A 24,562-nucleotide genomic window follows, 5' to 3' on the forward strand; every position below is an offset into this window, starting at 1 on the left:
ATAGCTAGAAGCACCAATTACAGGGGTTCAAGCGCTTAAGGCATTTAGGCATTACATTACATATTATTCAGCCAAGGCTGCACCAACGTAAATCAATGATTGAAAACAAACAAACGTTTTTGGCAAATCCAGGTAATTTAGCATAGAAATATATATTTTTTTAACACTTATGACTGTTATGTGGTCTTATACCCATTACATTCTGCATGCTCGTTCAGAAATACCTGTCGCATCTGCTCAGCAGGTTTCGTGAAGTTTTGAGTTTTTCTCTAGGCTTTTATAGGCTTTTGAGTAAATTAGGAAAGGGCCTTTTTCTAAATGCTTATAGCTTCCCAAAGGGCAAATTTCCATATTATTAGATAATTATTGGTCTAGAGAGTCCAGAGAATTGTCCCGCGCTGTTTGTTTTCCAGACTGAGTGAAAAACCTAGGACTGTTATGTTTTGTTTTTTTGTTTTTTTTACATCTTCTCAATCATTTAACAAACAATTCAATTGACACAGTGGGGGTTCTAGCAGCAAAGTCTAGAATAAGGAACTATATTATATTATTATTGTAAAAATGGGTGAAAAACCATGCTGTAATAATCACCTATATAAATAATAAATGCTATATATATATTATATATATATATATATATATATATATATATATATATATATATATATATATATATATATATATATATATATAATCCTTATTTGTTTGCAGTAAGATAGCCCATAGCTGGAAAGAGGCAACACCAGGTCTGCATTTTTACAGGTAATTGGTCAAATTATGTGCATGTGTGTACACCAACACATCTGTGTGTAGGAAGGGTTATGCAGTGGTGCCCAGGGCCCTGGGTGTAAGTCCTGACTCTTTTGTTAATACAGGTGCACATAAGACTGCCTTATCTTTGGCCCCCAGGCGAACCGCCCTGAGGATTGTGTTTGCCTGTGTGAGTGTGTGTGTGTGTGTGTGTGTGTGTTAAGAGGACACAGAGGAAGGAAGGAAAGACCTGTCTGAGTAGAGTTGTTCAGACTGCAGGACAGTATGTCAGTGTCAGAGTAATTACTGTAATGTACTCCAATTACTTCCCTTTTAGTCCCATTCACTGTCTGCAGTTTAAACTGATACTCGCCACACCAATAGACAATGCAAGAGCACATAATATCGTCACTGTAATCTTATCCAAAATTATTACTAATCAAATCAGAAGCTTTATTACATATAGCTACTGCATAACAATGTCCCTCCAATGGCTCGGATATATTTTTGCATAATTCAGGAACACTTTAAATGAGCAGAAAGAGAACTGTTTAGGCATTCAAAACTATTGCATTTTCATACACTTTATGTATCATTTTTAATGTATTACTTTGTCTCAAGACTGTGTTGAGCTCCTGAGGTCCTTTGTTAGAAGGATGCTTTTTGGTATGCTATCCAAAGTCGCTCATCCACTGGAAATTGTTTAGAAGGATGTATTTTCAATATTCCATCGACTGAATAATCAACGTCCAACAGTACAATCAATTGAACAAACTGGTCTTACTTGTATTCAGAATGAATACAAAATTATGGTATCTGTCCTGATAGATAGACTTCATTTTCCTCAAAATTATTTCAACTTAATAGCCAGAAAATGTTACATAAACACTTCACGTCTGCAGTTACTCAGTTCTGACCTTCATGAATGCTGCCAGAATATACATGCAGCTGATAAGAACGTATTTCTATCAGTGCGCATCCACCCAACAACAAAGTTTATCTTTTATAATTAAATTTATTTCTGAAAAAGTGTTTATTTTGTGCCACGGATAACTGATGGATGTTGTTCATTAAGTTTTTGTCAAATAAAATGCGGTGTCTGCAGTGACTAAAATGTATTAGTAGATGAAAGCATAATTAAAAGTTACAATATATACCAAACAAAAAGAAAAGGAGGACGATGAGAAGAGCTTTGAATGATTAGCATCCAGGTTCTTCAGAGGTCTACAGAGTCTGCAAAGAGCAGCTTCCGCGTGGGCCTGCAATGCGTCATAATGAATTCAATCATGAAAAAATATCCTGCAGTGTTACAATTACCAGCTAGATGGCTTGGCGTAAAGTAGCACCACGGTAATCCCTGGGAAAAAAAAACAAAGCGATCTTTTCTTAACGTGAGCGAACACCTACCACAGGCTTTCTAATAAACATGCCCTTTCGACAGGCACTACAGCAGAATACAAAAAACGCGTGACCTTTTAGTCTTTGATAATTGGCTAATAAAGACACCAGCTCAGAGACATGTATGAATATCCAACCATCTCGGCTCAATGACATCCATCTATATCACACAGCAGAGAGCATTTATCACGCAGGCGTTTCTAACGCGCCAAATGGGGGGGGCTGAGTTCAAGAGTGTCATCAGCACTGGCACGTAACAGGAGATCTCAATATATTTGCATTCATTTTTATACTCCGTGCCAGCGCTAGGAGGGAAAATGCATTTATAATGTCACCTTTAACATGCATCCACCCCCGTCTGATATAAGCATGTTCCCACACTCGCACACACACCACTGCACACCAGCACAGTGTAGTCATCATATAAGATAATTAATTTGTGAGATCTGTCTGCCGGTACATGTAATGATTTGGACCTTCAGCCAATAGGCAATCCTTCTTGGCACTGCGAAGGGTAGCATATGCACACTGGAATCAATATCAATGTCAGCCAGTGGCCTTCTGACCATGCCATTTCACGCCATTGTTTGTGTCAACAGAACAGTGCCATGGAATAGAGGATAAATTATATGCACAATTTTATGTCGTTTGTGTGACAGCAAAATGAGTTTGAATAGGTGCTAAAATGACTGGAAGTATTTTGCAACAGCACCCAGAAATTTGCGCCTTAGATCCTCCTGAGATATTGAAGAAAAAACAATTGTTGTAAAGACATGGGAGGCGCAGACCTCTTCTTCTAGTTTGCGAGAAGGGGGGTTTGGGCCCTTAGAAGGCTTCTTTTGAGATTGTATTGATCTGCACAAAAACGCAAGATCAAAAACATGAAAATGAAATAGCTTCAGGGAGCCTGAGAAACCAGTCGATAGAAAATGCTCAGGCAAAAATGGGTTGAAACTGCCTATTGTACTCAGAGTCTCTCTTGCTGCGGTAATGGTAGATGATGTTGAGCAACTACCAGGACTGGGAGGGGATAGAGGCGTCCCTTCTCTGCTGGGAGCCAAAGACTTCTGCATGATAGACAGACTGCGGGAATTGTAAAATGTGGACAGTTTGATATAAAATGGTGGATAAGCTTGGCTAAATCACTTAACTCACACAGTTTGCCATTCATGTTTTCCCAGTTGGTTGCATGAAGGCATTTTCATTTTTTTAAGAACATTTTTTTCATTGTCATAAAAATATAGAAGATTTACAAAATGTTACTCCTTGCAATAGTAAATTTCATTTTTTTTTTTTACAAATTTCATTTCTTCCATTGGCTGTAAATTCTGCCTGCATTCATGAGGGTTGGCACTGAGCAATCAACACACGTGAAATATATTAAGATATAAATAAATGAATAAAATGACAATGTAAACAAGCTGAATAAACAGAATAATCAAATAAAAAATCTAAAATAATTATTCACAGAGACTAGTCCGACATTACAATTAAAACAAAAATGTAAAATATAAATATGAAAGTTAGTTCAAAACAGACTAGAAAAAGAAACTTCTTTGCAAAGTCACATTTGAAGTAGAGGTTAATGTGTATTGTTGTGTGTCCTTGGTGTATTAATTAAAGGGTGTTTATTAACTTAGGCCTTGTCCCGAATGCCAACGTTTCTGTGGTCATAAAAACATAATGTTGCATAAACTGTCAGGTAGGTGTCTGCTGTGGAGCCAGCATCTGCAAAAGGGTACATCTAAAGTGCATAGTGGCCACAATGGGGTGCTTATGAGCACCCTTCTGAAACTTAAAATGTCAAATTGGACACCCGATGGTCTCGTGGACCTCAAGGACACAAGGCAAAACAACAAGTACACATCAAGTTGCAGCACTGGGCTGGTGGGTACATTTAAACAAACACAAATGTTTTATGTTTACACTTTTCTGGGAGACCAGTATTTGTTACTGCTGCATGCATATTAAACTGGAAAACGAAAAAAGTTATATAGCAGAAAATGTACACACTTAACCTTTAACCAAAGCAGCTCATTTGTACACCTCACACTGTCAGAATGCAGCAGAGATGAATGCAATACTTCAGTGATACTGAAATAACCAGTTACAGGCAGTGCAAGACTAGATTTGTGTAATATCAATTCCATGACAGATTAACTAATTATTCAACAGGAAGTGTTCTTTAGGAAGGTTCACAGGCAGAATAGCAGCTTGATTGCAGTACATAAGCACATGCCAAAATTCACTGCAGTATTAAAGTGTTTCTTTATAGCTATAATGACTCTACTCTCCGGCCAGTTCCTTGGTAATCTAAAGCTTTCAACAGTATTTATTTAGATGTTTAAAGTTCCCATTAAATTATTTGTAGAGCGCAGCTCTTTCCTGCGTTACCATATTTCCTGCTGAAACAGGAAGTTGGAGTGGAAGAAAAAGTATATAGCGTAGGCTAATCTAATATATATTTAGAATACACCTCTAGCATCAAATCTAACACATATGAATTAATGCTACAGAAATTAATTTGTAATAATTTAACCATACAAAGAAGGTCACACAGCATGGGCGCGTCTTCCTGACTAGCTAAAAAGATGGGTTCCTTAAACTCCATTCTGTGTATAACAGAGCAATTAGAATTAGCCCTTTTCCAAATGGCACAGTTACTTGTTTCGTAGACCTCTGACTGTATGTGTTCACGGTCCACCAGACCATAGAGTGTACAATTTGTCAATTTAAGATTTAGAAGTGTCCCCAAGAGTGACCTCTTTGTGGCAGCTATACACAACAGTTTGTGCGCCAACAAAGTGTGGATAAGCTAACCTAGCTTTGCTTTTGGCAGTGAAGAAGTTGGTGCTGATCACATGCACAGTATATTACAGTGTAAAAAAAAAAGGATCTAGTTAACTTTTATGTCTTTGGCTGCGTATCTGAGGCTGTATCGCTGAGAACAGAAACTGTATGTGTTCTGACTGTGATGCGTCTGCATGAGGTCAATTTAAAAATCTGTTTCTGCATATCGCAACAGTAAAACACATGTTGGTTAGTGTGGTGAGAAGCGTTTAGCTTCTATCTTGGTCAGACTTAACCAAGCGGAAAAGAAAGTGTCGTAAATGTAGCGCAATAAGATTTCAATTGACTTTGACAGAATGGTGCTGCATGACCAATTTGCTGTAATGATATAATCCTTGGCGGCACAGACGGCCATGTTTTATGAGCAAAAAGAACTTGGCAAGTAAACCTTAATGTTTTGCCAATACTGCTATTGCAAACATAAAATTAAGTGGCATCCTCAGGTGACAGCAGTTGTGTTGCTTTATACAAGTTTTATTCGAGCAAAGTGCTGAATTCATTTCTCCAAAGACAATATTAGAATACCAAACACGAAGATCCCGAAAGTTGTTGCTTAAGTTAACAAGCCCTCAAGATCGTTGAGTAATTTTATATGTGATACGCTGTAAGTCAGGAAGCCTTGCTATGCTTTAAAGGATAGTTAAAACGCAGGTAAACGCACCTGACCTTGTGTGCCAAATCTGTATAAGTTTAGCGGTATGCAGGAGGTGGGACACTCTGCCTTTACTCAAGTATGTGAAATGAGAGGATGATGGCTGCACTTGACTGAAATCTGTCTGTTTTAGCACTTCAATTTATCTTCTGAAGGATAAGAGGTGCGAGAGGGAGAGAACAAGAGACCTTTCTCCTTCGAGCGTAATAAATGTCATGTCGCATTTCAAACTGTCGATTAGCAGTTCCTAAATGTTACAGCCACTATTTAAAAAGTTCAATATATTTAGTTCTAACAAAATTACTGAAAAAAAAGCGTACAGGCGAAAACACCTTTAATGTAAATGATTTCTTCTTCGTTCTGCTTCTGTTAATTTAGTTTGTCTCGTCATAGTAATTAATGTTCTGTCAAATCTCTACAACCTCATTGTGAACGCAGCATTATTTATAAAGGAATGAGGCAATAATCATAAAATGACCACACCAATTCTTTATTAGCGCATCGGTTGGTTTGGATCAGAAAAATTATCTATTTTGAGTCCTTGCATGACATTGTATGTTTTCGTGCTCCAAGGAAAAAGAAGCTGCGACGGATCTCTTATTCTATATTGTGACGAACAATTGAATGTAATGGATTATGAGTGGAAGAAATGTAGGCCTGGGACTTGTTTCTATCTTGTTTGTTGATTGGATCTTGAATTTGTAGATGTGTGTGAACTGGGTTGAAACAGAGTAAATGTTTGGAGAAGCCCAATATACTGTATGTCTCCAGACAGAAGTCATTTTCACCTGATGACAGAGTTTTAACATTTTGATCAAACAAGCTAAAACAAGCTAATAAATAAAACATACGTGGAGGAATATTTCAGTATTCGAACTATAACATGCATTTACAAAACAGGATAAGAGGATGGCTTTTAATTTAATGCCAATTTTAATCATATTTAATTTAACTGATCAGAATTTGCCAAGGTTTAAGCAATTTTTGACTTGGATAAATATTGCTCTGATTTATTTCATTAAATGAAATGTGCATATTTAATTAAGTAGAATAAATAATTACTTATAATAATTATTAACCACAATATATTGCATGCTCAAACTGCTTCGATATAGTGGTTTACAGCTTGTACATGTAGCCAACCACTTTGCTTAACCACTTTCAATTATGCATAGCAAAGTCGCTTCCCCGATGCTAATTATCTGTTCTTAAAGGTTTCCTCATAAAGCACAATTAACAACAAGCTTGAGGTGAACACTCGCACAGGTGGTGCGTTTAATTAAACAATTTAATGGCAGAAGTAAAAAAACAATGTGATGACTATAAATACGTTAGACCGTGGGTGAGGTCAGCAGCAGGCAATGTCAGTGGGCCTCGGAATGGGGCATTCTGGGTGCACTGCTTCGCTGACGAGAGCGAGTGTGACGAGTCCAGATGTGGCTGACCAGCAGAGCATAGCAGCGTTGAGGTGACACCTCGTTGACTCACCCAATCAGATGTGGCGACAGCAATGACACATCCTGTAAGAAGCGTGGGGAGAATAGGGCTCACTGAACACAATAAGCTATAGAACACGGGGCGAGGATACACAACCTTCAGGCACTGTAGTTTTTTGAAAGGACTAAACCTTCCTCGAAGTAATTGGAATATATGTGCTTTCATAACCTTCACCCTCTGCTACAAACATCATGATAACTCATGGATTGTTTTGTGTCTTGCAGCAGTTCTGCTGTCTCTAATGGCATGCTTGTGTTCCTTTAAAAGTTACTGTTTTCTCATATATCATTTATCTTATCATAGATGGATGTGAGCTGTAGCTGAAACATGCGGTCACTGTCCTCTCATTAGGTTGCCGTGATACACAAATGTTAACATCTCCATCATTTCTGGCATATTCAGACAATGGACGCCGGTTCTTGAAAATAATTTATGAAATCTCTAAGAGGTAAGATAACCATGACAATAACATGCCTAAAACTTTGTTTTATCCTCAGCATACTGCCATGATTAGTATGATAACATAATTCAATATCCCAATAAAACCTACTGTATCATATTTGATATGAACATTTCTGTGATCAAAATTTTCCTGCAAAACCTGTTGTATCTGTGCTGCTTAATAATAGTTGGTATGGTAGTTTAGGTATTGGGTAGATTAGGGACGTAGAATAAGATCAAGTGCTTAATAACTACTATCAATGGCTACAAATCTAGTAATATGCATGCTAATAAGCAACTAGTTAAAATAAAATGTTACCCAATTTGCTACACATATAAATATGGAATATATTTAGTATGTATTAAATTAACTTCACTTATTTCTGTACATGTCTCAATCATAATTGTATTGCATTGCATGTTTTACACCTCACAGTAACATCACTGAAATAACATTTTGCTAAAACGTGATATTAAATTAAGTAGTTTGTCATACACTTCACTTTTTGGCCATTTAAATATCAGCAACTGCATTAAATTACGTATTGTTGCTCACTTTTGGCCTCTAAAGAGTTATTTTTTTCTCTCTTTAAATGTTTACTATGTATTTTGCATATCATGTAACATGACCCATAAAGATTCATGTATCATTTAAGCGGGAAAAATGATCACCTTTTTTCACTATCTCCATTTTTCTGACTATCTTTCATATTTCAGGTCTTACAGTTGCATATGTATGCAAAGGATGAGTCGGCCAATCATTAGGACCATTTAGCTGGCATAAAGTGTCAATAAACAGCATTTTGTTTTTCCATTATTACTTCACTGTTTGTTATCCAAATTTTTACGTGATCAGTGGATGCAATTTATGTTCATGCCTTGAAAAAAGTACAAAACTAATGCAAATAATGATCAGAAAGGATTTAGCGAACACACTTTCTGAATAAAAAGTGCAATCTCACTGCCACAATACATTAAGGTTGTTAAGGTGCTCAGAATGTTGCCATGCAGTTTCTAGGCTATTTTAGGTTGTTGCTGCTTGGTGGTTACTAAGGCGTTTAGGGTAGTTGCTTACTGGCTCAAACCTATGAAGTCCACCTAAGATTTCTCATCTCTAAAATATTCTCGTCCTTAAATATGGACTCCTTCAATGTATATTTAGGAATTTGTTTAGAAAAATGTAGCATCTGCAAGCAGAAGAGATAAATGATCACCTCTTTAGAACATGATTTATGTCTGCAGTTTCACACCAATAATAATAATAAACACCAACTAGCCATATTCTGATAACTATTCTGGCCAAGGAACAATGTGACAGGCCAACTATTCTGTCTTTGTATAATTCAACAGCTCTGCATTCAACTTGAAAACATTATATTTAGAATTGTTTTGTGACCTCCTGGGTAGGCAAATGATTGAATGTTGCCACTGGCTTTTGCCTCACAACATCTGTTTGTCTGAATTGCTGGAAACCGATTGTGCATGTACTAATGTAGTCAATTTAATTTAAAAGACATTTAAATGCTAATAAGATACTCGCAACAATCTTGTATTGCCTCAACAGCTCTGAAGTAGCCCCCTGGCAGACCCAAATATTGTGATTTTTTTTTTCTCAGTTGTTAGCCGTACAACACAATGTTTTTGATGATCATTCTAGAACGGTGAGCCGGTAGTTTTTACTTTGAGATGATTAGCGGGTCGACACTGTCGTTCCAAAATATAATATTTCTCCATTGATTAATGCCTTTAAGATGCAATCTGTATAAATAACAGTTGAAAACAGTTGAAGGCCTTACACTGTAGGAAAAAGGAAAGGAACCTCTTGGTGAGAAGGAATGTGAAGTGGGTGGCGACTTCAGATGAGCTTAATTCATATTTAAACAGTTCCTTTATTACATCTTTAATAGCCTTTTTTGTTGGTATCCCTCAACTTTTGGCTCCCAGCACAGTTTAATTCACCTCCCATTGAGTTGACTGGCTCAGAGCTCTCAACTTCAGACTTTCATCTCCTTTCTTTCTGCCCAAGCTTTTATTGCTCTTCAGATTTTCCTTGGAGAATTAATGCCACAATACTGGACCACAAAAACTCCAATAAGACTGCATAAAAGTATGAGGTCAGAGAGATTTACTGTTTGGAATTTAATATCATAGCAAACTGAAAAACTACTACAGATGAACTTTCATTGAAGATATTAGGTTGGCAAAAAGGTATTAAATCGTTCCCTCATGACATGGAATAGAAATTAGGCAACTGCTTCTTTACAATATCAATCAGGCTGATGGGCCTTTTTGGCAAAATGCCCCGGGATGAAGATAACTCTTACAGATTTCACTTCCAAACTAAGGATAATTCTCTACATATGCCATAACATTAAGAGGATTAGGTTTAGGAAGTGGATCATGATGCTTGTAGTGACAAGCAGCAACGTACTCTGTCACTATCTGGTCACATCACTGTGATATGCCCACATCTGCTCTGTAATTTGAGCAGGCTTTTCTTTTAAAGGCTGTATGGCACATAATATTGATTTATATGTCTTAAAAAGGAGAGCTGTTTTTAAAAGGTGCAGTCAATATTTTTTATCTCATTAAAAATGAGATAAAACACAAACAAATTAATGCTACTTTTGAAAAAAAAATGTTGAAATCATGTACACTTGCATAAAAAAGCACATTTGTCTCAATATTGAGATACTCTGGTTAACATTTCCAGACATTGAATATTATTTAATATGCTCCTGTTATCAGCAATTTTTGCTTGTTGAATAAATGAATCATATCTGACAGCGAATAGGGCATAGTGTGATGCCGCATCCATACCTCTAGGTGTCAGTATACCAAGACAACTGGCATAAAAAAAAATCGCTAAATACTTTTTTCCCCCATTACTGTTCTTCAGTACAGTGGCAATTCAGAAAGTAATAAAAATAATACAGCCTAAATAAAACATATGATACTGCACACACACCAACAACATCTTCTGAACCATAATGATTGTCAAGTCTTCACAAAAAAAGGTTCAATTCTGTAGACAGACGGACTAAAGTTCAGACTATGTCAGACAAAACTTAATGAACTATACTTGCTATGGCTACACCACAGCTCTGCCTACTTCTGTTCAGGTTAATGAGTTATCGAAGCCTAATTAATTCATGGTGAATTTCTAAATTGAAGTCTGTGAGTTTCCATTACAATTAGAGGGACTCTGTTTATGAAGCGTTCCTTCGACATGCGTCAGAGAGCAGCTAATATCCTACCTCCCCTCCGATTTCTCTCATTTGAGAAAAAAAAGGCTATTTTTCCTCTGCCTTCAAGGATTTAAAAAATTATTTTACTACACAAGAACCATAACCCTCCTTTTCTGTTGATGATAAGATATAAAATAAAACACACAGGCCAGATGAGAAATATGCCTTATATCCCCTTGGCTCTAATTCGACAAGAACTGGGTCAAGCTCATGAGAAATTTAATTTGAACAGATGTCAATTAATACCCATTATGTCTTTACTTTGAAAAGCAGAATCCTTCTCACAATCTCTTAAAGCCTGGCACTGCACTAGAGATTTAGTTAGATCCTCTGTGATTTGTGTCTCGCCTCTTGGAAATCAGTTTTCACCTTGTAAGGAATCTGAGTCAATGAGATTTTTTTTCCAACTCTCTGGAGCTTGCAGAAATCGAGACAATGAATGAGACATGAATAAATCCCAACGTGGTGAATGCGTACTGCTATGCGAAAATGGCACCGTGTATGCAATAACTATACTACAGCTTATATTTAATATGAAGAATTTGCTTATTCTAAGCCCTGCCAAAACACTCCAGCCATGGATAAAAAATTTTAGACAAGAACTTACTTGAGTGTAAACTGCTCCACAGTAGAATTTGGGACCAGGAGCAGGTAGATGTTGAGGGTCTCTCCTGGTTTTAATGGCCTCTCTGGTAGCCTCAGGAAGAGGTTCTTGTCAAGTTGTTTGTCTACCACCAGCTGTTCCTGACTGGGCTGGTACAAACTGATGCTCCCAATACGTAGAAGGGGTTGTTGGGATGAACTCTCCCCTCTGGATGCCCCTCCTCGGCGTGGGTAGCTCTCTCCACATTCATCATTGCTGTCTGGATCATGGAGGGTATAATAAAGCTCTACTTGAAGGGTCTCCCCACTCAACTCAAGCCCATCTGTCCCTGAGGACTTTCTGCGACCCAGTGGTGCTACATTAGCATTAAACCATGTGGAAGGGAGATCCAGTTGGGCCAAGCACTGCGCCAGATTCCCTTGAAGCCTGCAGGACGTTTTGATCTCCCGAACATCTCTAAAAGCATGCAGCCTCACGCATGGAAGTTTGTCCTGAATCTTGAAGTCATCCCAGTCCCGTCCTGCGATATAGAACAGCACCTGAACCAACGGGTTACTAGCAAATACTCTAGACTGCACAATAAAGGCCCGGACTTTCCAGTTGACGGTCAGCCTTCCAGGAATGTCCAAAGGACTTGACGGCTGCAGTAGGTCCTTGGACAATGTCTGGTCTTGGGTGAAAGGTCCAAGTGAGATGTTGATTGCAGGCAGCTCCTTGGTCTGGAAGACCACAAAGTTTTCTGAACGCTGAAGAGGGTGTCCACGTTGGCTGCCATATGGTTGAACTCTGGTCTCTTGGAGAAAGAATGCCAACTGTGTGTTGGATAGTTTAAAGTTGGCAGGGAGGTAAACTTCTGGCGGGCTGGAGGTGGTACTAGGAACCGGGACACTGAAAAGGGCATCCGAACTGGTAGGAGAAACTTTACCAGCAACTGCAAAGACAAAGAAACAAGAAAAATCCAGTTAAATATGCACTGACTATAAAATAGTGGTAGTCAATGATTGGAACAGCTTGCACATAGGTTTAAACTCAACAGACCAGATTCAAGAATTCAGGAACTCTAGAGTTCAAGGAACCCTGTTCAAATCTAAACCCTTAAGTAGGCACCTAAGTGGGAACTTTATACAGCTTTAAAAGGAAAACCCCTTGAGTTACAGCACTACAAGTGGCACTTGATGGAAAACTAGAAAATTACAGGTAGGTTTCACTGCATCTTATTTTTGCTTAAAAATATAATTCAATAATTGTTCTGTATCTTCTAGTGGCACGGAAATTTTTCAAGAAAGGCAAATACTTGTTCTCCCTTTCATGCCTCGGGAGATCAGTTAGCTAGAACAATAGACTGATTAACGGCATGCAAAAGTGAGAGCTTTCAGATTAGATGAATTTTTTTTTATTCAAATAATAAGCATTAAATTCATATAGCGAATACACTGGCTTCAAAGAGAGGACAGAGCTGGTCTTTTTTGAGTGAACTGAGATATCGACTGGCATGCAACGGTTTGTCCGATAACATATTGTACACAGAAGACATCATTGATCTCTATCTCTTGGGCTCCTAAGATTAACTACCTAAGACTAGATGCCCAATCGATTGTTGAGAAACTTCAATACACCGATCATAATCTCCCTGTACTGGAAAGAAATGAAGACACTCGGACGGGTAATATTTACAGCAAAGTTGTATATAAAAATAATAATATAAAACTTTCAAAGCTATAATTCCCCCAACTTGTATGGTAGAGCTACTGTATAACAAGAGACTGCCTTATGTTTTTGAAGGCACACATGCACTCTATTCTACTATAGAACTTGCCCTCAAAAATTTGTGGAACAGTAAAACATACTTATCATAATGACAAGTCGAAGTGAACAAAGAATCCATGGCAAATCCACTTGAACAACAAAATGTCCCATATTCCACAAATGCTTTGCATTTAAACAGGGTACTTCACAACTTGAATCACTTCATAGGTACACACACACACACAAAAGTATCCGTGCAGCTGAAGCCGAGCCGCAGAAAAATGTGATAGCTGCAGATCAAGCTCAGTTCAAGCTTTGAAAACCTGCTCAAAGTCTCCAAACTTGAAAGCACACGAGTAGTATCCTCTCAGTAGTAATCCAAATGTGTATCCAGAACCTGCTCAAAGATCTGAGAGAGACTGATCACTTGTGCCTGTTGGGAGGCTCCGAAGGCACCTCCTGCCCTGCAGCATGATCGGAGTGAGTCCCCACTAACATTCGCTCACTCCATCTATTCTCTCCAGTTCCTGTTTGAGTGTGACTCCTCCTAGCAGATCCCGTTCTCCTCTTACAGCCCGAGACAAAGCCTAGACACCGCCCTGTCTCACCACACCTCACCCCAAACTGTAATAAACCCTTTAGCTCTCATTCACAGCCAGTGCAAAAGCTCTCCTCCCAGGACACCACCGTGGCAGACTACAAACTACCCTATTACATTCATCTTCTCCCACTGGACGTGTTGAGGCAGACTCTGAATGTGTCTGTGTGAGGGAGAGTGTATTTGTTAGGGGGGCTGGGTTTGGGGGAGGGATGCATAGCTTGAGCGCCTTCAGGCAAAGAGTGGGGGATTAGTAGAAAGATCATTGACGAATTAGCTCTCCTTCTTTCCTCATCCAGCAGCCTCTGGAAGACACATTTGAATGGAGTTTGGGGGATGGGTTTGAAGTTGGTGGGTCGTCTACCCTTGCAATTGCCCAGAGAGTTCTCAAGTGCTCAAAAGAAGCTGGGACGGTGTTCTGTGCCTAGCTACACTACTTCTACAACAAAAGAAAAGTCTACACAAAGAGCAGAAAAATATCATTCACAGCATTTCTGACCAGTGCATACCTCAGCCAGAATGTGACTTATCGTGTGCCACTTTCAGTGATGCAAATGACATCTTTGAGACTCTACTTTCAAGACAGGTTCCCTCCGCTCCATTACATTTCTGACGTTTATCATCGCACGCATTCAACGGAAAGGCTCAGATTATAAAAGCCAGAAGATTGGGTTTCACTCAAGCTTAGAGGTTTGAACACCTTTCGGTGTGGCTGTGGCCTGTGGAAACAGATATGAATGCCTCTTAAAGGGATGAGCTAATGCCTCTGAAAGGCAATCCATTACAAACACATTAAACACCAAAGAGCTCTTCTCAACTACTTTTTTTTTTCTAGAGACAGGCAGTCTAATGTATATATTTCAATAACATCATCAGATTATATGCTTGCAGTACCCCCAGGGATAGACACTATGAGAGGTCACAGAATCAAATACATCATACCCATCACTACATAGGCTGTGCACTGTGTCAAAAAAAGGCACATATGGGACTACAACATGACACCAAAAATCCACCCCGATCCCTCCTCCCAGCCCTACTAATAGACCTCTGGGTGTAGTGGAGTGGCGACTGCTGTTGCTGAACTCAGTAACAGGATACACATCTGTTGGTCAATGAGTGTGGCTCGATACAATCCTGGGGGCTTTCTGAAGCTTTTAGCCAAAGCCTTATGAAAGATAATGGAATCGTCATGTGTAATACGCCTTTGAAATCCTGGAGATTCACTGTTTAATTTAACTCGCCGTTGTCATTCTTTTCTGTATTCCCACACTTTTTTTTTGCCACATGGCCAATGTAAGATGCTGGAAGGAAAATAAGATATTCCCCACAAGCATGCATATTGCCTTTGAAATAATCTGTCTAGTGGGGCAATTGCTCTAAGAAATAATCCATGCAGCTTTTCTTAGAAAAAAAAGTGACAATAAGCATTAGAAAAAAAGTCCCCCACCCACATTCACACATTATGAAAGTGCGTGAAACCTACATTTGCAATCTTGATTCTGTTGTTTGTTTTAGAGTCGGTTAAAATCTGAAAATGCTTAAATGGTGTTGCATTTCCTGGTTTGAATTACTGAACAAATTGAACAAGGTAGCGTGTTAGTTAATGAGCTGTACCTCGAAAACATCTCTATAAAAAGACAGGAGAAGTGCTAGTGTAATCGTCCCATTTGAATTATTGCATTCAAGTGTACCCCAAAGGAATTGCACAGACAGGAAACTGAATGAAGGAGAGGCAGTGAGAATGCAAGATGTGACATATGATCAAAGATTGGGATGATGTAATTTGAAAGGTGAATCACCATACGACAGATAAGGAGAATGCACCATTCGATTTGCAAAAACAAAAATTTGCATAATTCCATGATTGATAAAGTCACGTCTCTTAAACTGATGTGAGATTTAACTTCAAAAACAGATACAGTATTTAAAGTAGAGGTAAAATAGATAATCTACAGCTGTAAGATTATGTCTAAAAATAAACTACTTCTGATTGTTTCCTTTGACACTGTACTCATTTAATTTTCATCAATAAGATTTACATGATATAATTTTTTGAGGGGTGTGCCAAAACAAGACATTGAATAACTCCACATTTTTGGCAGCATGAAAAACAAAACTGTTCATCATGTTTTGTAAAAATTGTTTATATAGGGGGCTTCGCAGCATTATAATGCTCTCATTATGTTATACTCACTAAAGCTGCTACAGCAAAATTAAGTGAAATATAAAAAGTATTTGTGTACCTACAGTATCTGTGCATGGGATAGCTGAAATCTCATCAGGTGTTTATTGTTATTGGCAGGTCTAAAGACAAACTTAAATGGAACTTATTTACATTCATGTGCACAACAGACAGCTCTGCAGTTGGTTACAAAACTCAACTGAAGAAATAAAAAAAAAAGTAGTGCAATCAACAGTTTCACGGTTAGTTAATCTCAGCAGCTTTAATCATAACCTTCATTATTTATTCGATTTTTACAGTTGTTCTAAGAGTCAGCTATTTGTCATTAGCACCTTACTGTCCCTTATGAGTTCATCAGCATTCATCCGTTAGGCCAAATAAAGAGTCCATTAATTCACCAAAAAGGAATTTATAACTACAGGAACTCTGAAGGGTACATCAAACCTTTTGATCCATGGCTATGCTAACGAGTCTGTCAGTCGGAGTGATTCAGAGGCTAGTGAATGAACTCTGGCTTGAGTTAGCATGACAAGCAACAGTTGCAAATGAAGTGATTTACATAAGAAACAGGCGCTCCGACCGTTAGCATCACGTCAGGCTTTGCCGTATCACAAATAGTGACTACCATTGCATTGCATTCTCTTCATTACAGCACTATGGCCTCTGTTTCCAATGAAGAGAAGGTGTTGAAAGGAAATGGTTAGAGGGAAATGGGCTTTACAGATATTCCGATTCTAAACCGTTGACCATATTTTGCCATTATTTCAGCATTCAATACCATGATGCCTAATGCATTTTCTCCTCTTTGCGCCACTTGCCCTTGTCTGTCCTACAAGTGCCTTTTGCGATGAGTGGATGAAAATTGACTTAATAACAGAAAATGTGAGATACTGAGCGGGGAGCTGATTGCTAATGCGGTGCCACTGCTTTGCTGCAAAGTCATTTATGGCAGAATTAAATGAAAGGGAATGAGGAGATTTGTCATTAAGTATTTGACAGGATATAAATCAGAATCCAGTGAATTCGGATGGTGAGGCGCATTGCCACACATTCAGATTATGAAATATTTAAGTGGCTAATTATAGCAACTAAGCAAAATTATGATTCTGTGCACAGTGTAGGAAAACATATCCTCATTTCCAGAAGCTGTGAAAATGACAATTGCAGCATTTCCAACGTGTATGGCTCAAGCCACAGAAGTGGGAAATGGTATTGATCATTTTTATCTGTCGATTAACTATGTTACTTGTAACTATGTAAGCTTTATAAACTATTTTAGAAATTTCCTAAAATTCATATACAATGGCGCCATTAAGCATTACTGAGTGATTTAACTGGCTATGAAATAAGACGCCTAACATAAACGAGTGTATTCATACCTGCCCTCAAATACACACAGACACAAACACGCAATCATTTTTGCTAACTGCATTGATTGTACTTTAGAAGAGTGTTTAATGAGCATGGAAAAAAAACACAATTGGGAGAGACCCATTCCACTGGGAATTTTAATGAGTGTATTGACTGAGAAGATGTCTAGGTGAGCTGATAAATGATTTTAAGTGAAGCGCATTGCTTTCACCTTCATAAACAATACAGTCTATAGCATCTTCAGTACACAGAACATACTTAATATCTTGGAGGTGTTTTAAACATTTTAAAGGAAACATTTTTTTATTGGTCTTTATGAATATTTAATTATATTGTTTCAATGCTCATTTTAAGTCTCTGTAGAATACGATCTAAACTGGTTAATAAAGTGTATGTATGCAACTGGTATGCCTAGAGAATAATTTAAATGGCACTCATTTACAAAGTTGTACATATCCATTACTAAACAGATATTTCGACTAATTTTGATTATACACTGAGCTGAGAATGAGGCAGTTGAACACATTTCCCATATTAAAATGCATTCTGCAGATTTAGAAAACTTAAATCTAAAACCCATTGGGGGCATTGGTTAAACACTGGAAATATGACATAAATAAATAAAAAAAAAACAAATAAATACATAAATAACTTTGTGTAAGAAAGTCCCTGCTTGGTTCTGTATTGCATTTGCATGTTATTTATTCAAATATATGTTTATTAAACATTTGGTTTGATTACTTGGTCACATGATATGTATATTTTAAGGTGCAAAATAGATTTTAGTAGTAGTAGTATTTCTCTGTTAATATGTATAAGGTCAATGACATAAATTTCAGTTGAAATTTTATTATGGTATACACCATTTTAGTCAACTAAAATTGTCCTGTTGAGTTGCATTCTGTATAATTTACATTATAAACTGTAATTTACAGTATGAAATGTAAAATGCAATTTACAATTTTAATCTGTGTGCATATTAATTATACAATAGGTATAATTAACTTTTATTTCTTGCAGACTTGAAAGCTTTCTATGGAATATGTTAACCGACAGGGACATGCCAATAAACCATTTAAGTACATTTTACATGAACTGTAAAATGCCCGAAGCGTCGTGATCATATTTTTTCATTAGACATGACTTGTACTTCATACGTGAAAAGCATTATGGAGAGCTCATGTACATAGAAATTTAATTAAAATTCAGCCTACAGATAAGGTAAATAAATGTAACTCTTAATGTAGTTTACCTTCTTCTGTTCCCACAGTAGAGAATTCTAAAAGTCACCAAAAAAAAAGCAGCTTAAGGTTTCAGGGCAATACTTATGATGATCAAGTATGACAATAATAAAACATAAAACCTTAAGCCTTGAATATTGCTGATGAATTTTTAAAAGATTGTGATCTTGGCCTGTCAGCTGTTGCAATCCACAGGGGACCCTGCTTGTCATAAGCTATGATTGCACTTATTCAAATGCTATATTCAAAAACAAATGACATGTTTCTCAATTTGGTTCTTGACTTTTTCCCTTCCCATAGTTAAGGCCCTACCAAGTCACCATAACAACCAACAAATTTTGGTACGATATTAATAATTGTACCAAACAGATTATAATTGAACAAATAAAGCTAGAAGTCCTTGAGACTATCGAATGCGACAGATTAAGCAGATTAATTTTCATTAACGTCTGCACCGAGAGCACTATTTCAGAACAGTTTTCGTTAGACCACGAGTCTTTTATTGGAATGACTTCACTAAGCCGGCAAAGATTTGGAGATGAACACCCTCCCCGTTCCTGACAAACTGCTTATCGACAAGCAGTAAATACAATAAACTATAAGACCTTAAGCCTTGATTATTGCTGATGAATTTGAAAAGATAGTGATCTTGGCCTGTCAGCTGTTGTGAGCCGAGGGGGATTCTGCTCTTGATAAGCTATGATTGTACTTAATCAAATGTAAAAGTTATTTACGGCAAATGCAAACATTAAAGTCGAATGCTTATTTTAATTGTACAGCTAAAACATGGCTAAATGCCACACTAAACAACAGAAAATTACAGGCACTTTTACAGCTTGTGTTATAAAACACAGACGTTATTCTGCACAAGACCGTTTTCATCGTCTTCTCCCAAAGCAAAATAACTACACGCTCATGTGACAAGTTCATTCAAATCATTACTGATTAGCCACTGGATATGAACATTGCCGTGACATACAAGAAGATACTCAGGAAATTGATGTGACATGTCTTGTGCATCAACTGCGCCACTCAAGCTGTCATCAAACTCCTTCATGCATGACTGTCACCAAAGCACCTCTACATTTCAGTGTATCCGCAGGCACAATGGAAAAGTTCAATTAATATGCAGACCTAGGAGATGTATGTCTTTTGGCATTGCAAAACACTTTAGCATGACTTTGCTAATCATTCACTACTTTTGTCATATGATTAGGGAGAACCTTTTTTGACATTTCAAAGGATGCTCTCAAGCCGCTGGCAGAACTAGGAGATGGTTTTCATCATAGATATGTATACTTAAATGACTCATTAGTGACTGCTCCTACGGGGTTGTTATATGCAAGCCATCTGCCATATTGAAATGGCCAAACGTTTCATAACAGCGGATGTGTCAATTGTGGTATTTGCGTATCAATGGTTTTCATATTTAGATTATGGTGAAAAAATTTGTTCTGTTTGAAATTTTTTGCTTTCACAAAAGGTCATGGCAAGAGATGTTGGTCAGATTAAGTATATTGCAGTCAACACATTAGCCATTGTGTTTAACCGAAGGAGATGCAGGTGTGTATCTTTAAAGAGACATGTAGATGCAGCAGACATGCACTGTGTAAATAAGTGGTTATCCAAACAGGTCTTGGACTTTGCACTTTCCACTGCAGTTTTGCGAAATGCTACTTCTTTAGAAAAACTACATCATGTGAGTGTAAAAATGTATTTGCAATATATCTACGTTTTGGCAAAATTAAAATTTTTCCATTAGGCGTACTTTTAATTGACTCAATGTTATGGGTAAACCTGAGCACAGCTACTAACTGGCCACATACTGTCAGATTTTGACCCCCACCTCTCCTCTACCATCACGCTCAGCACTGGCTCTTCACAAGGCTTTGTACAGAGCACACACCTCTACTCCTTGTACACTGTACTCTCCATCCTCATATATGCCAGCGATGTAACAATGACTGGACTGGTCTCAGGAAATGAATGGTCTACAGAGATGAAGTCCAGAAACTAGATGTGTGGTGCTCTGATAACAACACCTCCGATAAACAAAACAGCTCATTCTGGACATTGCAGCCCCAATCTACAACAACGAGGACCATGGTCCACATCTTTAAAATCCTCTGAGCCCACATATTCGATGATCTCTCTTGGTCTGCTAACGCCTCAGAAAGGCACAGCACTTCCTCTGAACGCTTTTAGGAGAAAGTATAAGCTGCTGATGTCCTTTCACCACTCCTCCATCAAAAGCGTGCTAGTGTACTGCATTTCAGTGTGGTACTCCAGTTGCACTGCAGCAGACATGAGAGCCCTACAAAGGATAATCAACACAACCCCAAAAAATCACTGGCTGTTTACTATCCTGTCTGGAAAGCAGTGCTCCCTCCCACTATTTCTCAAGGGCCAAAAATACAATCAAAGACACATTGCACCCAGTAAACCATCTGTTTAATAACAAGGACCTCTCGCTTGTAGGACAGTTTCTTACAGGTGCTGTCAAGACTTTAGACTAAAAAAGGCAAAGGTGAAATATGGTCGTGTTGTAGGTATCATGGCCTTTTTTGCTACATCTTGGCCGGGTTGGCTTGCCATCATTAATGGAACAATTAATTCTAAATTGGAAAAATATCAGGACATCTGTTTCAGATCATTTTTTCCAGAGAAAACGGGCCATGCAGCAAGACAATGACCCTAAGCATACAATTCATTTTTACCAAAGAATGGTTAAAAATGAACAAATTTAATATTTCAGAATGAAGTCAAAGTCTGGATCTTAATCTGATTCAAATATTGTGAAAGGACCTGAAGCAAGCTGTTCATAACAGGAAACCCATCAACATCAGAGTTGCAGCGGTTCTGTACTGAACAATAAGCTAAAAGCCATTGGCTAAAAATCCTACAATCAGGACTGATCAGTAGTTACAAGGAATGTTATTGCGGTAAAAGGGGGTCACACAAGACACCGAAAGCACAAATTTACATAATTTTGCATCACAGAAATATGTAACACTGGATTAAATGACAAATGGCCTCTTTTGTCTGATTTGTTTGAGTGGGTCCTCTGTGTACCTTCAGCACTTGCTTTCAGAAAATACAATAAAATTGTGGTTTGCATTCATGCAGAAATGTATAAAATTCTAAATGGTTCACAAACCTTCAAGCAGTTCTGTAGTCTCTTAATTCATTCCAACCTCTTTTTTTCTGGCTATACTGCTGTTTGTATACAGATGCAGAATGTGCAATATGATTACTTGGTCACTTTTTTTATCAGGACTTTAACAAATACATTAAATGTGGCATGCCAAGGTGATCACAAAACACTACTGCCACTTACTGCATTTCAATTTGTACTTTTTGTGCACACTTAGTGTTTCATATTAATGTGTAATACCATCAATGATCACTTTACTCAGATTGGTCAATGTGGCAATGTCTGAGCAATTTTATGGCTGTCACTTCTTGTATACATAATTGTACAGTACATAGTGCTATGTGCAGTCTTTTTTATTGCCTCTGGTTCTATGTTTGTTTTCTAACACCAATCGGAGTAGTTTATATATAAGTAAATCTCAAAAGTTAAGTATATAAATGTGTGAGTGTGTATAAAGACATACAAACACACACACACATACACACACACACAGCCAGAGTACATACACATTGTAATATTTTAAAGTAATATTGCACGTTTTAAATAATTTTAAACTTTGACACTTCCAATTAAACTTGTTTTTGCTACTGCACTTTAAAAACCTTAGTAAATTACCTATGATTGGCTTTTTCATATAAAATAAATTATAACACCCCAGCCAAGTTGTTGTATATATGTGTGTGTGTGTGTGTGTGATAAAATGTGGGTGAGCATTACAATGTGAACACGAGAAAGAACAAAGAAAATGCAGTTTTTATTAAACGTTCCTTTAAATAACAGCATTCATTATATGCTTTAAAAGCATCCATCACTACGTAGTGCGCTAATGAAACTATAAGTAAATCGCAGAACACTCTCAAATTACACATTAATATTGTTATGGCTTTTTTTTATGATGTGATTCAGGTTGCACTGAATATTCCCATAAAATGGCTCTAATGAAGCATGGTTTATGAGGACGAGCGCAGGCTATCACAACAGCACTGCACTTCATTATGAATGTTCAACAGGCGTTTACTATTTTTTCGGCACAGCACAATCAGATGATAGACATCAGCATTGATGGGATATCTATACCCTGGAGCTAAAGAGGTCATGTCAATAGATTGCTACCTTCTGACACTTCCCCAGAGAGAACAGAGCTGTAGATGCAGCCTTGAGTTTGACAGGGGTCATCGATATCACGGTGCCTAAGAAGTCATACCTCAGCTTCATTGGCCGCACATTTACGCCATTATCACTGACCTCCAAATATGACAGTTTTACTTACTCAGCAAACAAAAACTCACACAGTCCAGCCTTAGGGCATTTTGACAGATTCTGTTTCTCCATTGTTTAGACTTGACAGTGATGGTGTGTGACTGTATATTCTTTGCTAAACCACTAAAAGGTGCTGCCATGATGACTTACTACTTCAGTTTTACAGAATTAAACATGAGGTTGGATTCAGCGTGTTGTAAATGACTGCAATAATAAATAAATAAAATGCAGTATGTGCAATTTATTGAGGGAAAAGTTAATATTGAAGCATTCACTATTCTAGTATTACCAAAGTATTTATCAAAATAGTTACTTAATACTTAAAGTGGTAGATATTCTGTATATTCTGTTTTGGTTCCAATTACATCTCTGAAATTATAATTTGTCTGGGCGACCAAATATTTTTATAACGAAGTCTATACACATGTTCATGACCAGTGGTCAGATGAGGCTGCAGGATGAGCTTTTATTTTATATAAGCCAAAAAATCAAATTATTTCACACAAAACACAAAGCGAATAACAGTCAGTTTAGGACATAAAACAGCTAGCCCGAGTCACATTCAGATCAGGTAGGCCTTTTAAGGACACATGTGATATCACTGAAGTCATTTTCAAAGAGAATGCTTCCGATTTCATGAAAGCGTTGAAAATGAGGCCATGCTATTAGGTCAGAAAGTATTCAACCTGTTGCACAATGCTTTCAAGTCAGACTTGTCATGCTTCAGATCGGACCGATAAAAGGAAACAATGCAGAGTCAATGGTTAGTGATGATTTCTTGATCTCTCTTTCGAGAGCTGGCAGATAAAAGGAAACAAGCCATTTCTATTAAATATTCAAGAAACTCTCACAAGCCGAGCGTATGATTTATTGATTGAAAAAGCGGAACAATAGAGAGCAACTTTTTTAAAAGCTCCTTGGAGTGGAGGCAACTTTTTTTTATGTGTAAGAGGTAGAAGAACCACCAGGACCTCTCTAGAGCCATTTGAACGTTTAGCTCGGCTGTACTGGGTTAACGCCATTCACAAGACGCTAATGGACTACCCTGGGAACTTTTCTCAAAGCTAGCACCAAGGTTAGCCTTCCTTCAAAGCAATCCTTCGGGGGAGATATTAAATCCACCTAGAGACTGGAGAAATAGGCTGAGAGGGGGAAAAAGCTGAAACAGCAATTTGTTTTTTAAATCAAGCAGAGGCTTGGGAATACGGGACGTTCAGGATCACCATACCACAAGCGCCTTTACAAAGTGGGTGTTTTATGCTATGTTGGGCTTTTGCTCCTTAATAGGCCACAGTAGAGAAGCCGTTTGCACCGCCGCTTTGCAGTCCATTGCATTTTGGCCTATCTATGCATTTAAACAAGTTGTAAAGGCCAGTGTCCGTGTGCGGTTAAGGTTGTTGTACCCCACCAGCATACACAAGTTTTGTTTGATTTAATTTATGCACCGTAGCCTACAGCTGTCTTCTCAACCTCTCTCTCTGGTGGCAAAAATAAACAGCAGATGTACTGTTGAGTTTTTACTTAAATTGGTACCTGTAAAGTGAATGTACTGCATAAATATGGAGTC

General features: G+C 37.8%; 1 protein-coding gene across 2 annotated transcripts in view; it reads right to left on the minus strand.

Annotated features, from left to right (window-relative positions):
- tmem132e (transmembrane protein 132E) overlaps positions 1-24,562 on the minus strand; it is a 247,991-nt gene that overhangs the window by 57,806 nt on the left and 165,623 nt on the right. Inside the window, exons 1-2 of one of the 2 annotated variants that reach the window (XM_043240649.1) lie at positions 13,288-13,725; positions 11,444-12,371 (exon numbers count right to left, since the gene is read on the minus strand). In XM_043240649.1, the coding sequence (XP_043096584.1) occupies positions 11,444-12,371; positions 13,288-13,357 (998 nt within the window). In that variant the 5' untranslated portion in view covers positions 13,358-13,725. Of the gene's footprint in view, positions 1-11,443; positions 12,372-13,287; positions 13,726-24,562 lie in introns of those variants that run through there. The other variant, XM_043240650.1, reaches the window with a different exon arrangement.

This window comes from Puntigrus tetrazona, chromosome 5 (assembly GCF_018831695.1).
Source record: "Puntigrus tetrazona isolate hp1 chromosome 5, ASM1883169v1, whole genome shotgun sequence".
Taxonomy (NCBI): domain Eukaryota; kingdom Metazoa; phylum Chordata; class Actinopteri; order Cypriniformes; family Cyprinidae; genus Puntigrus; species Puntigrus tetrazona.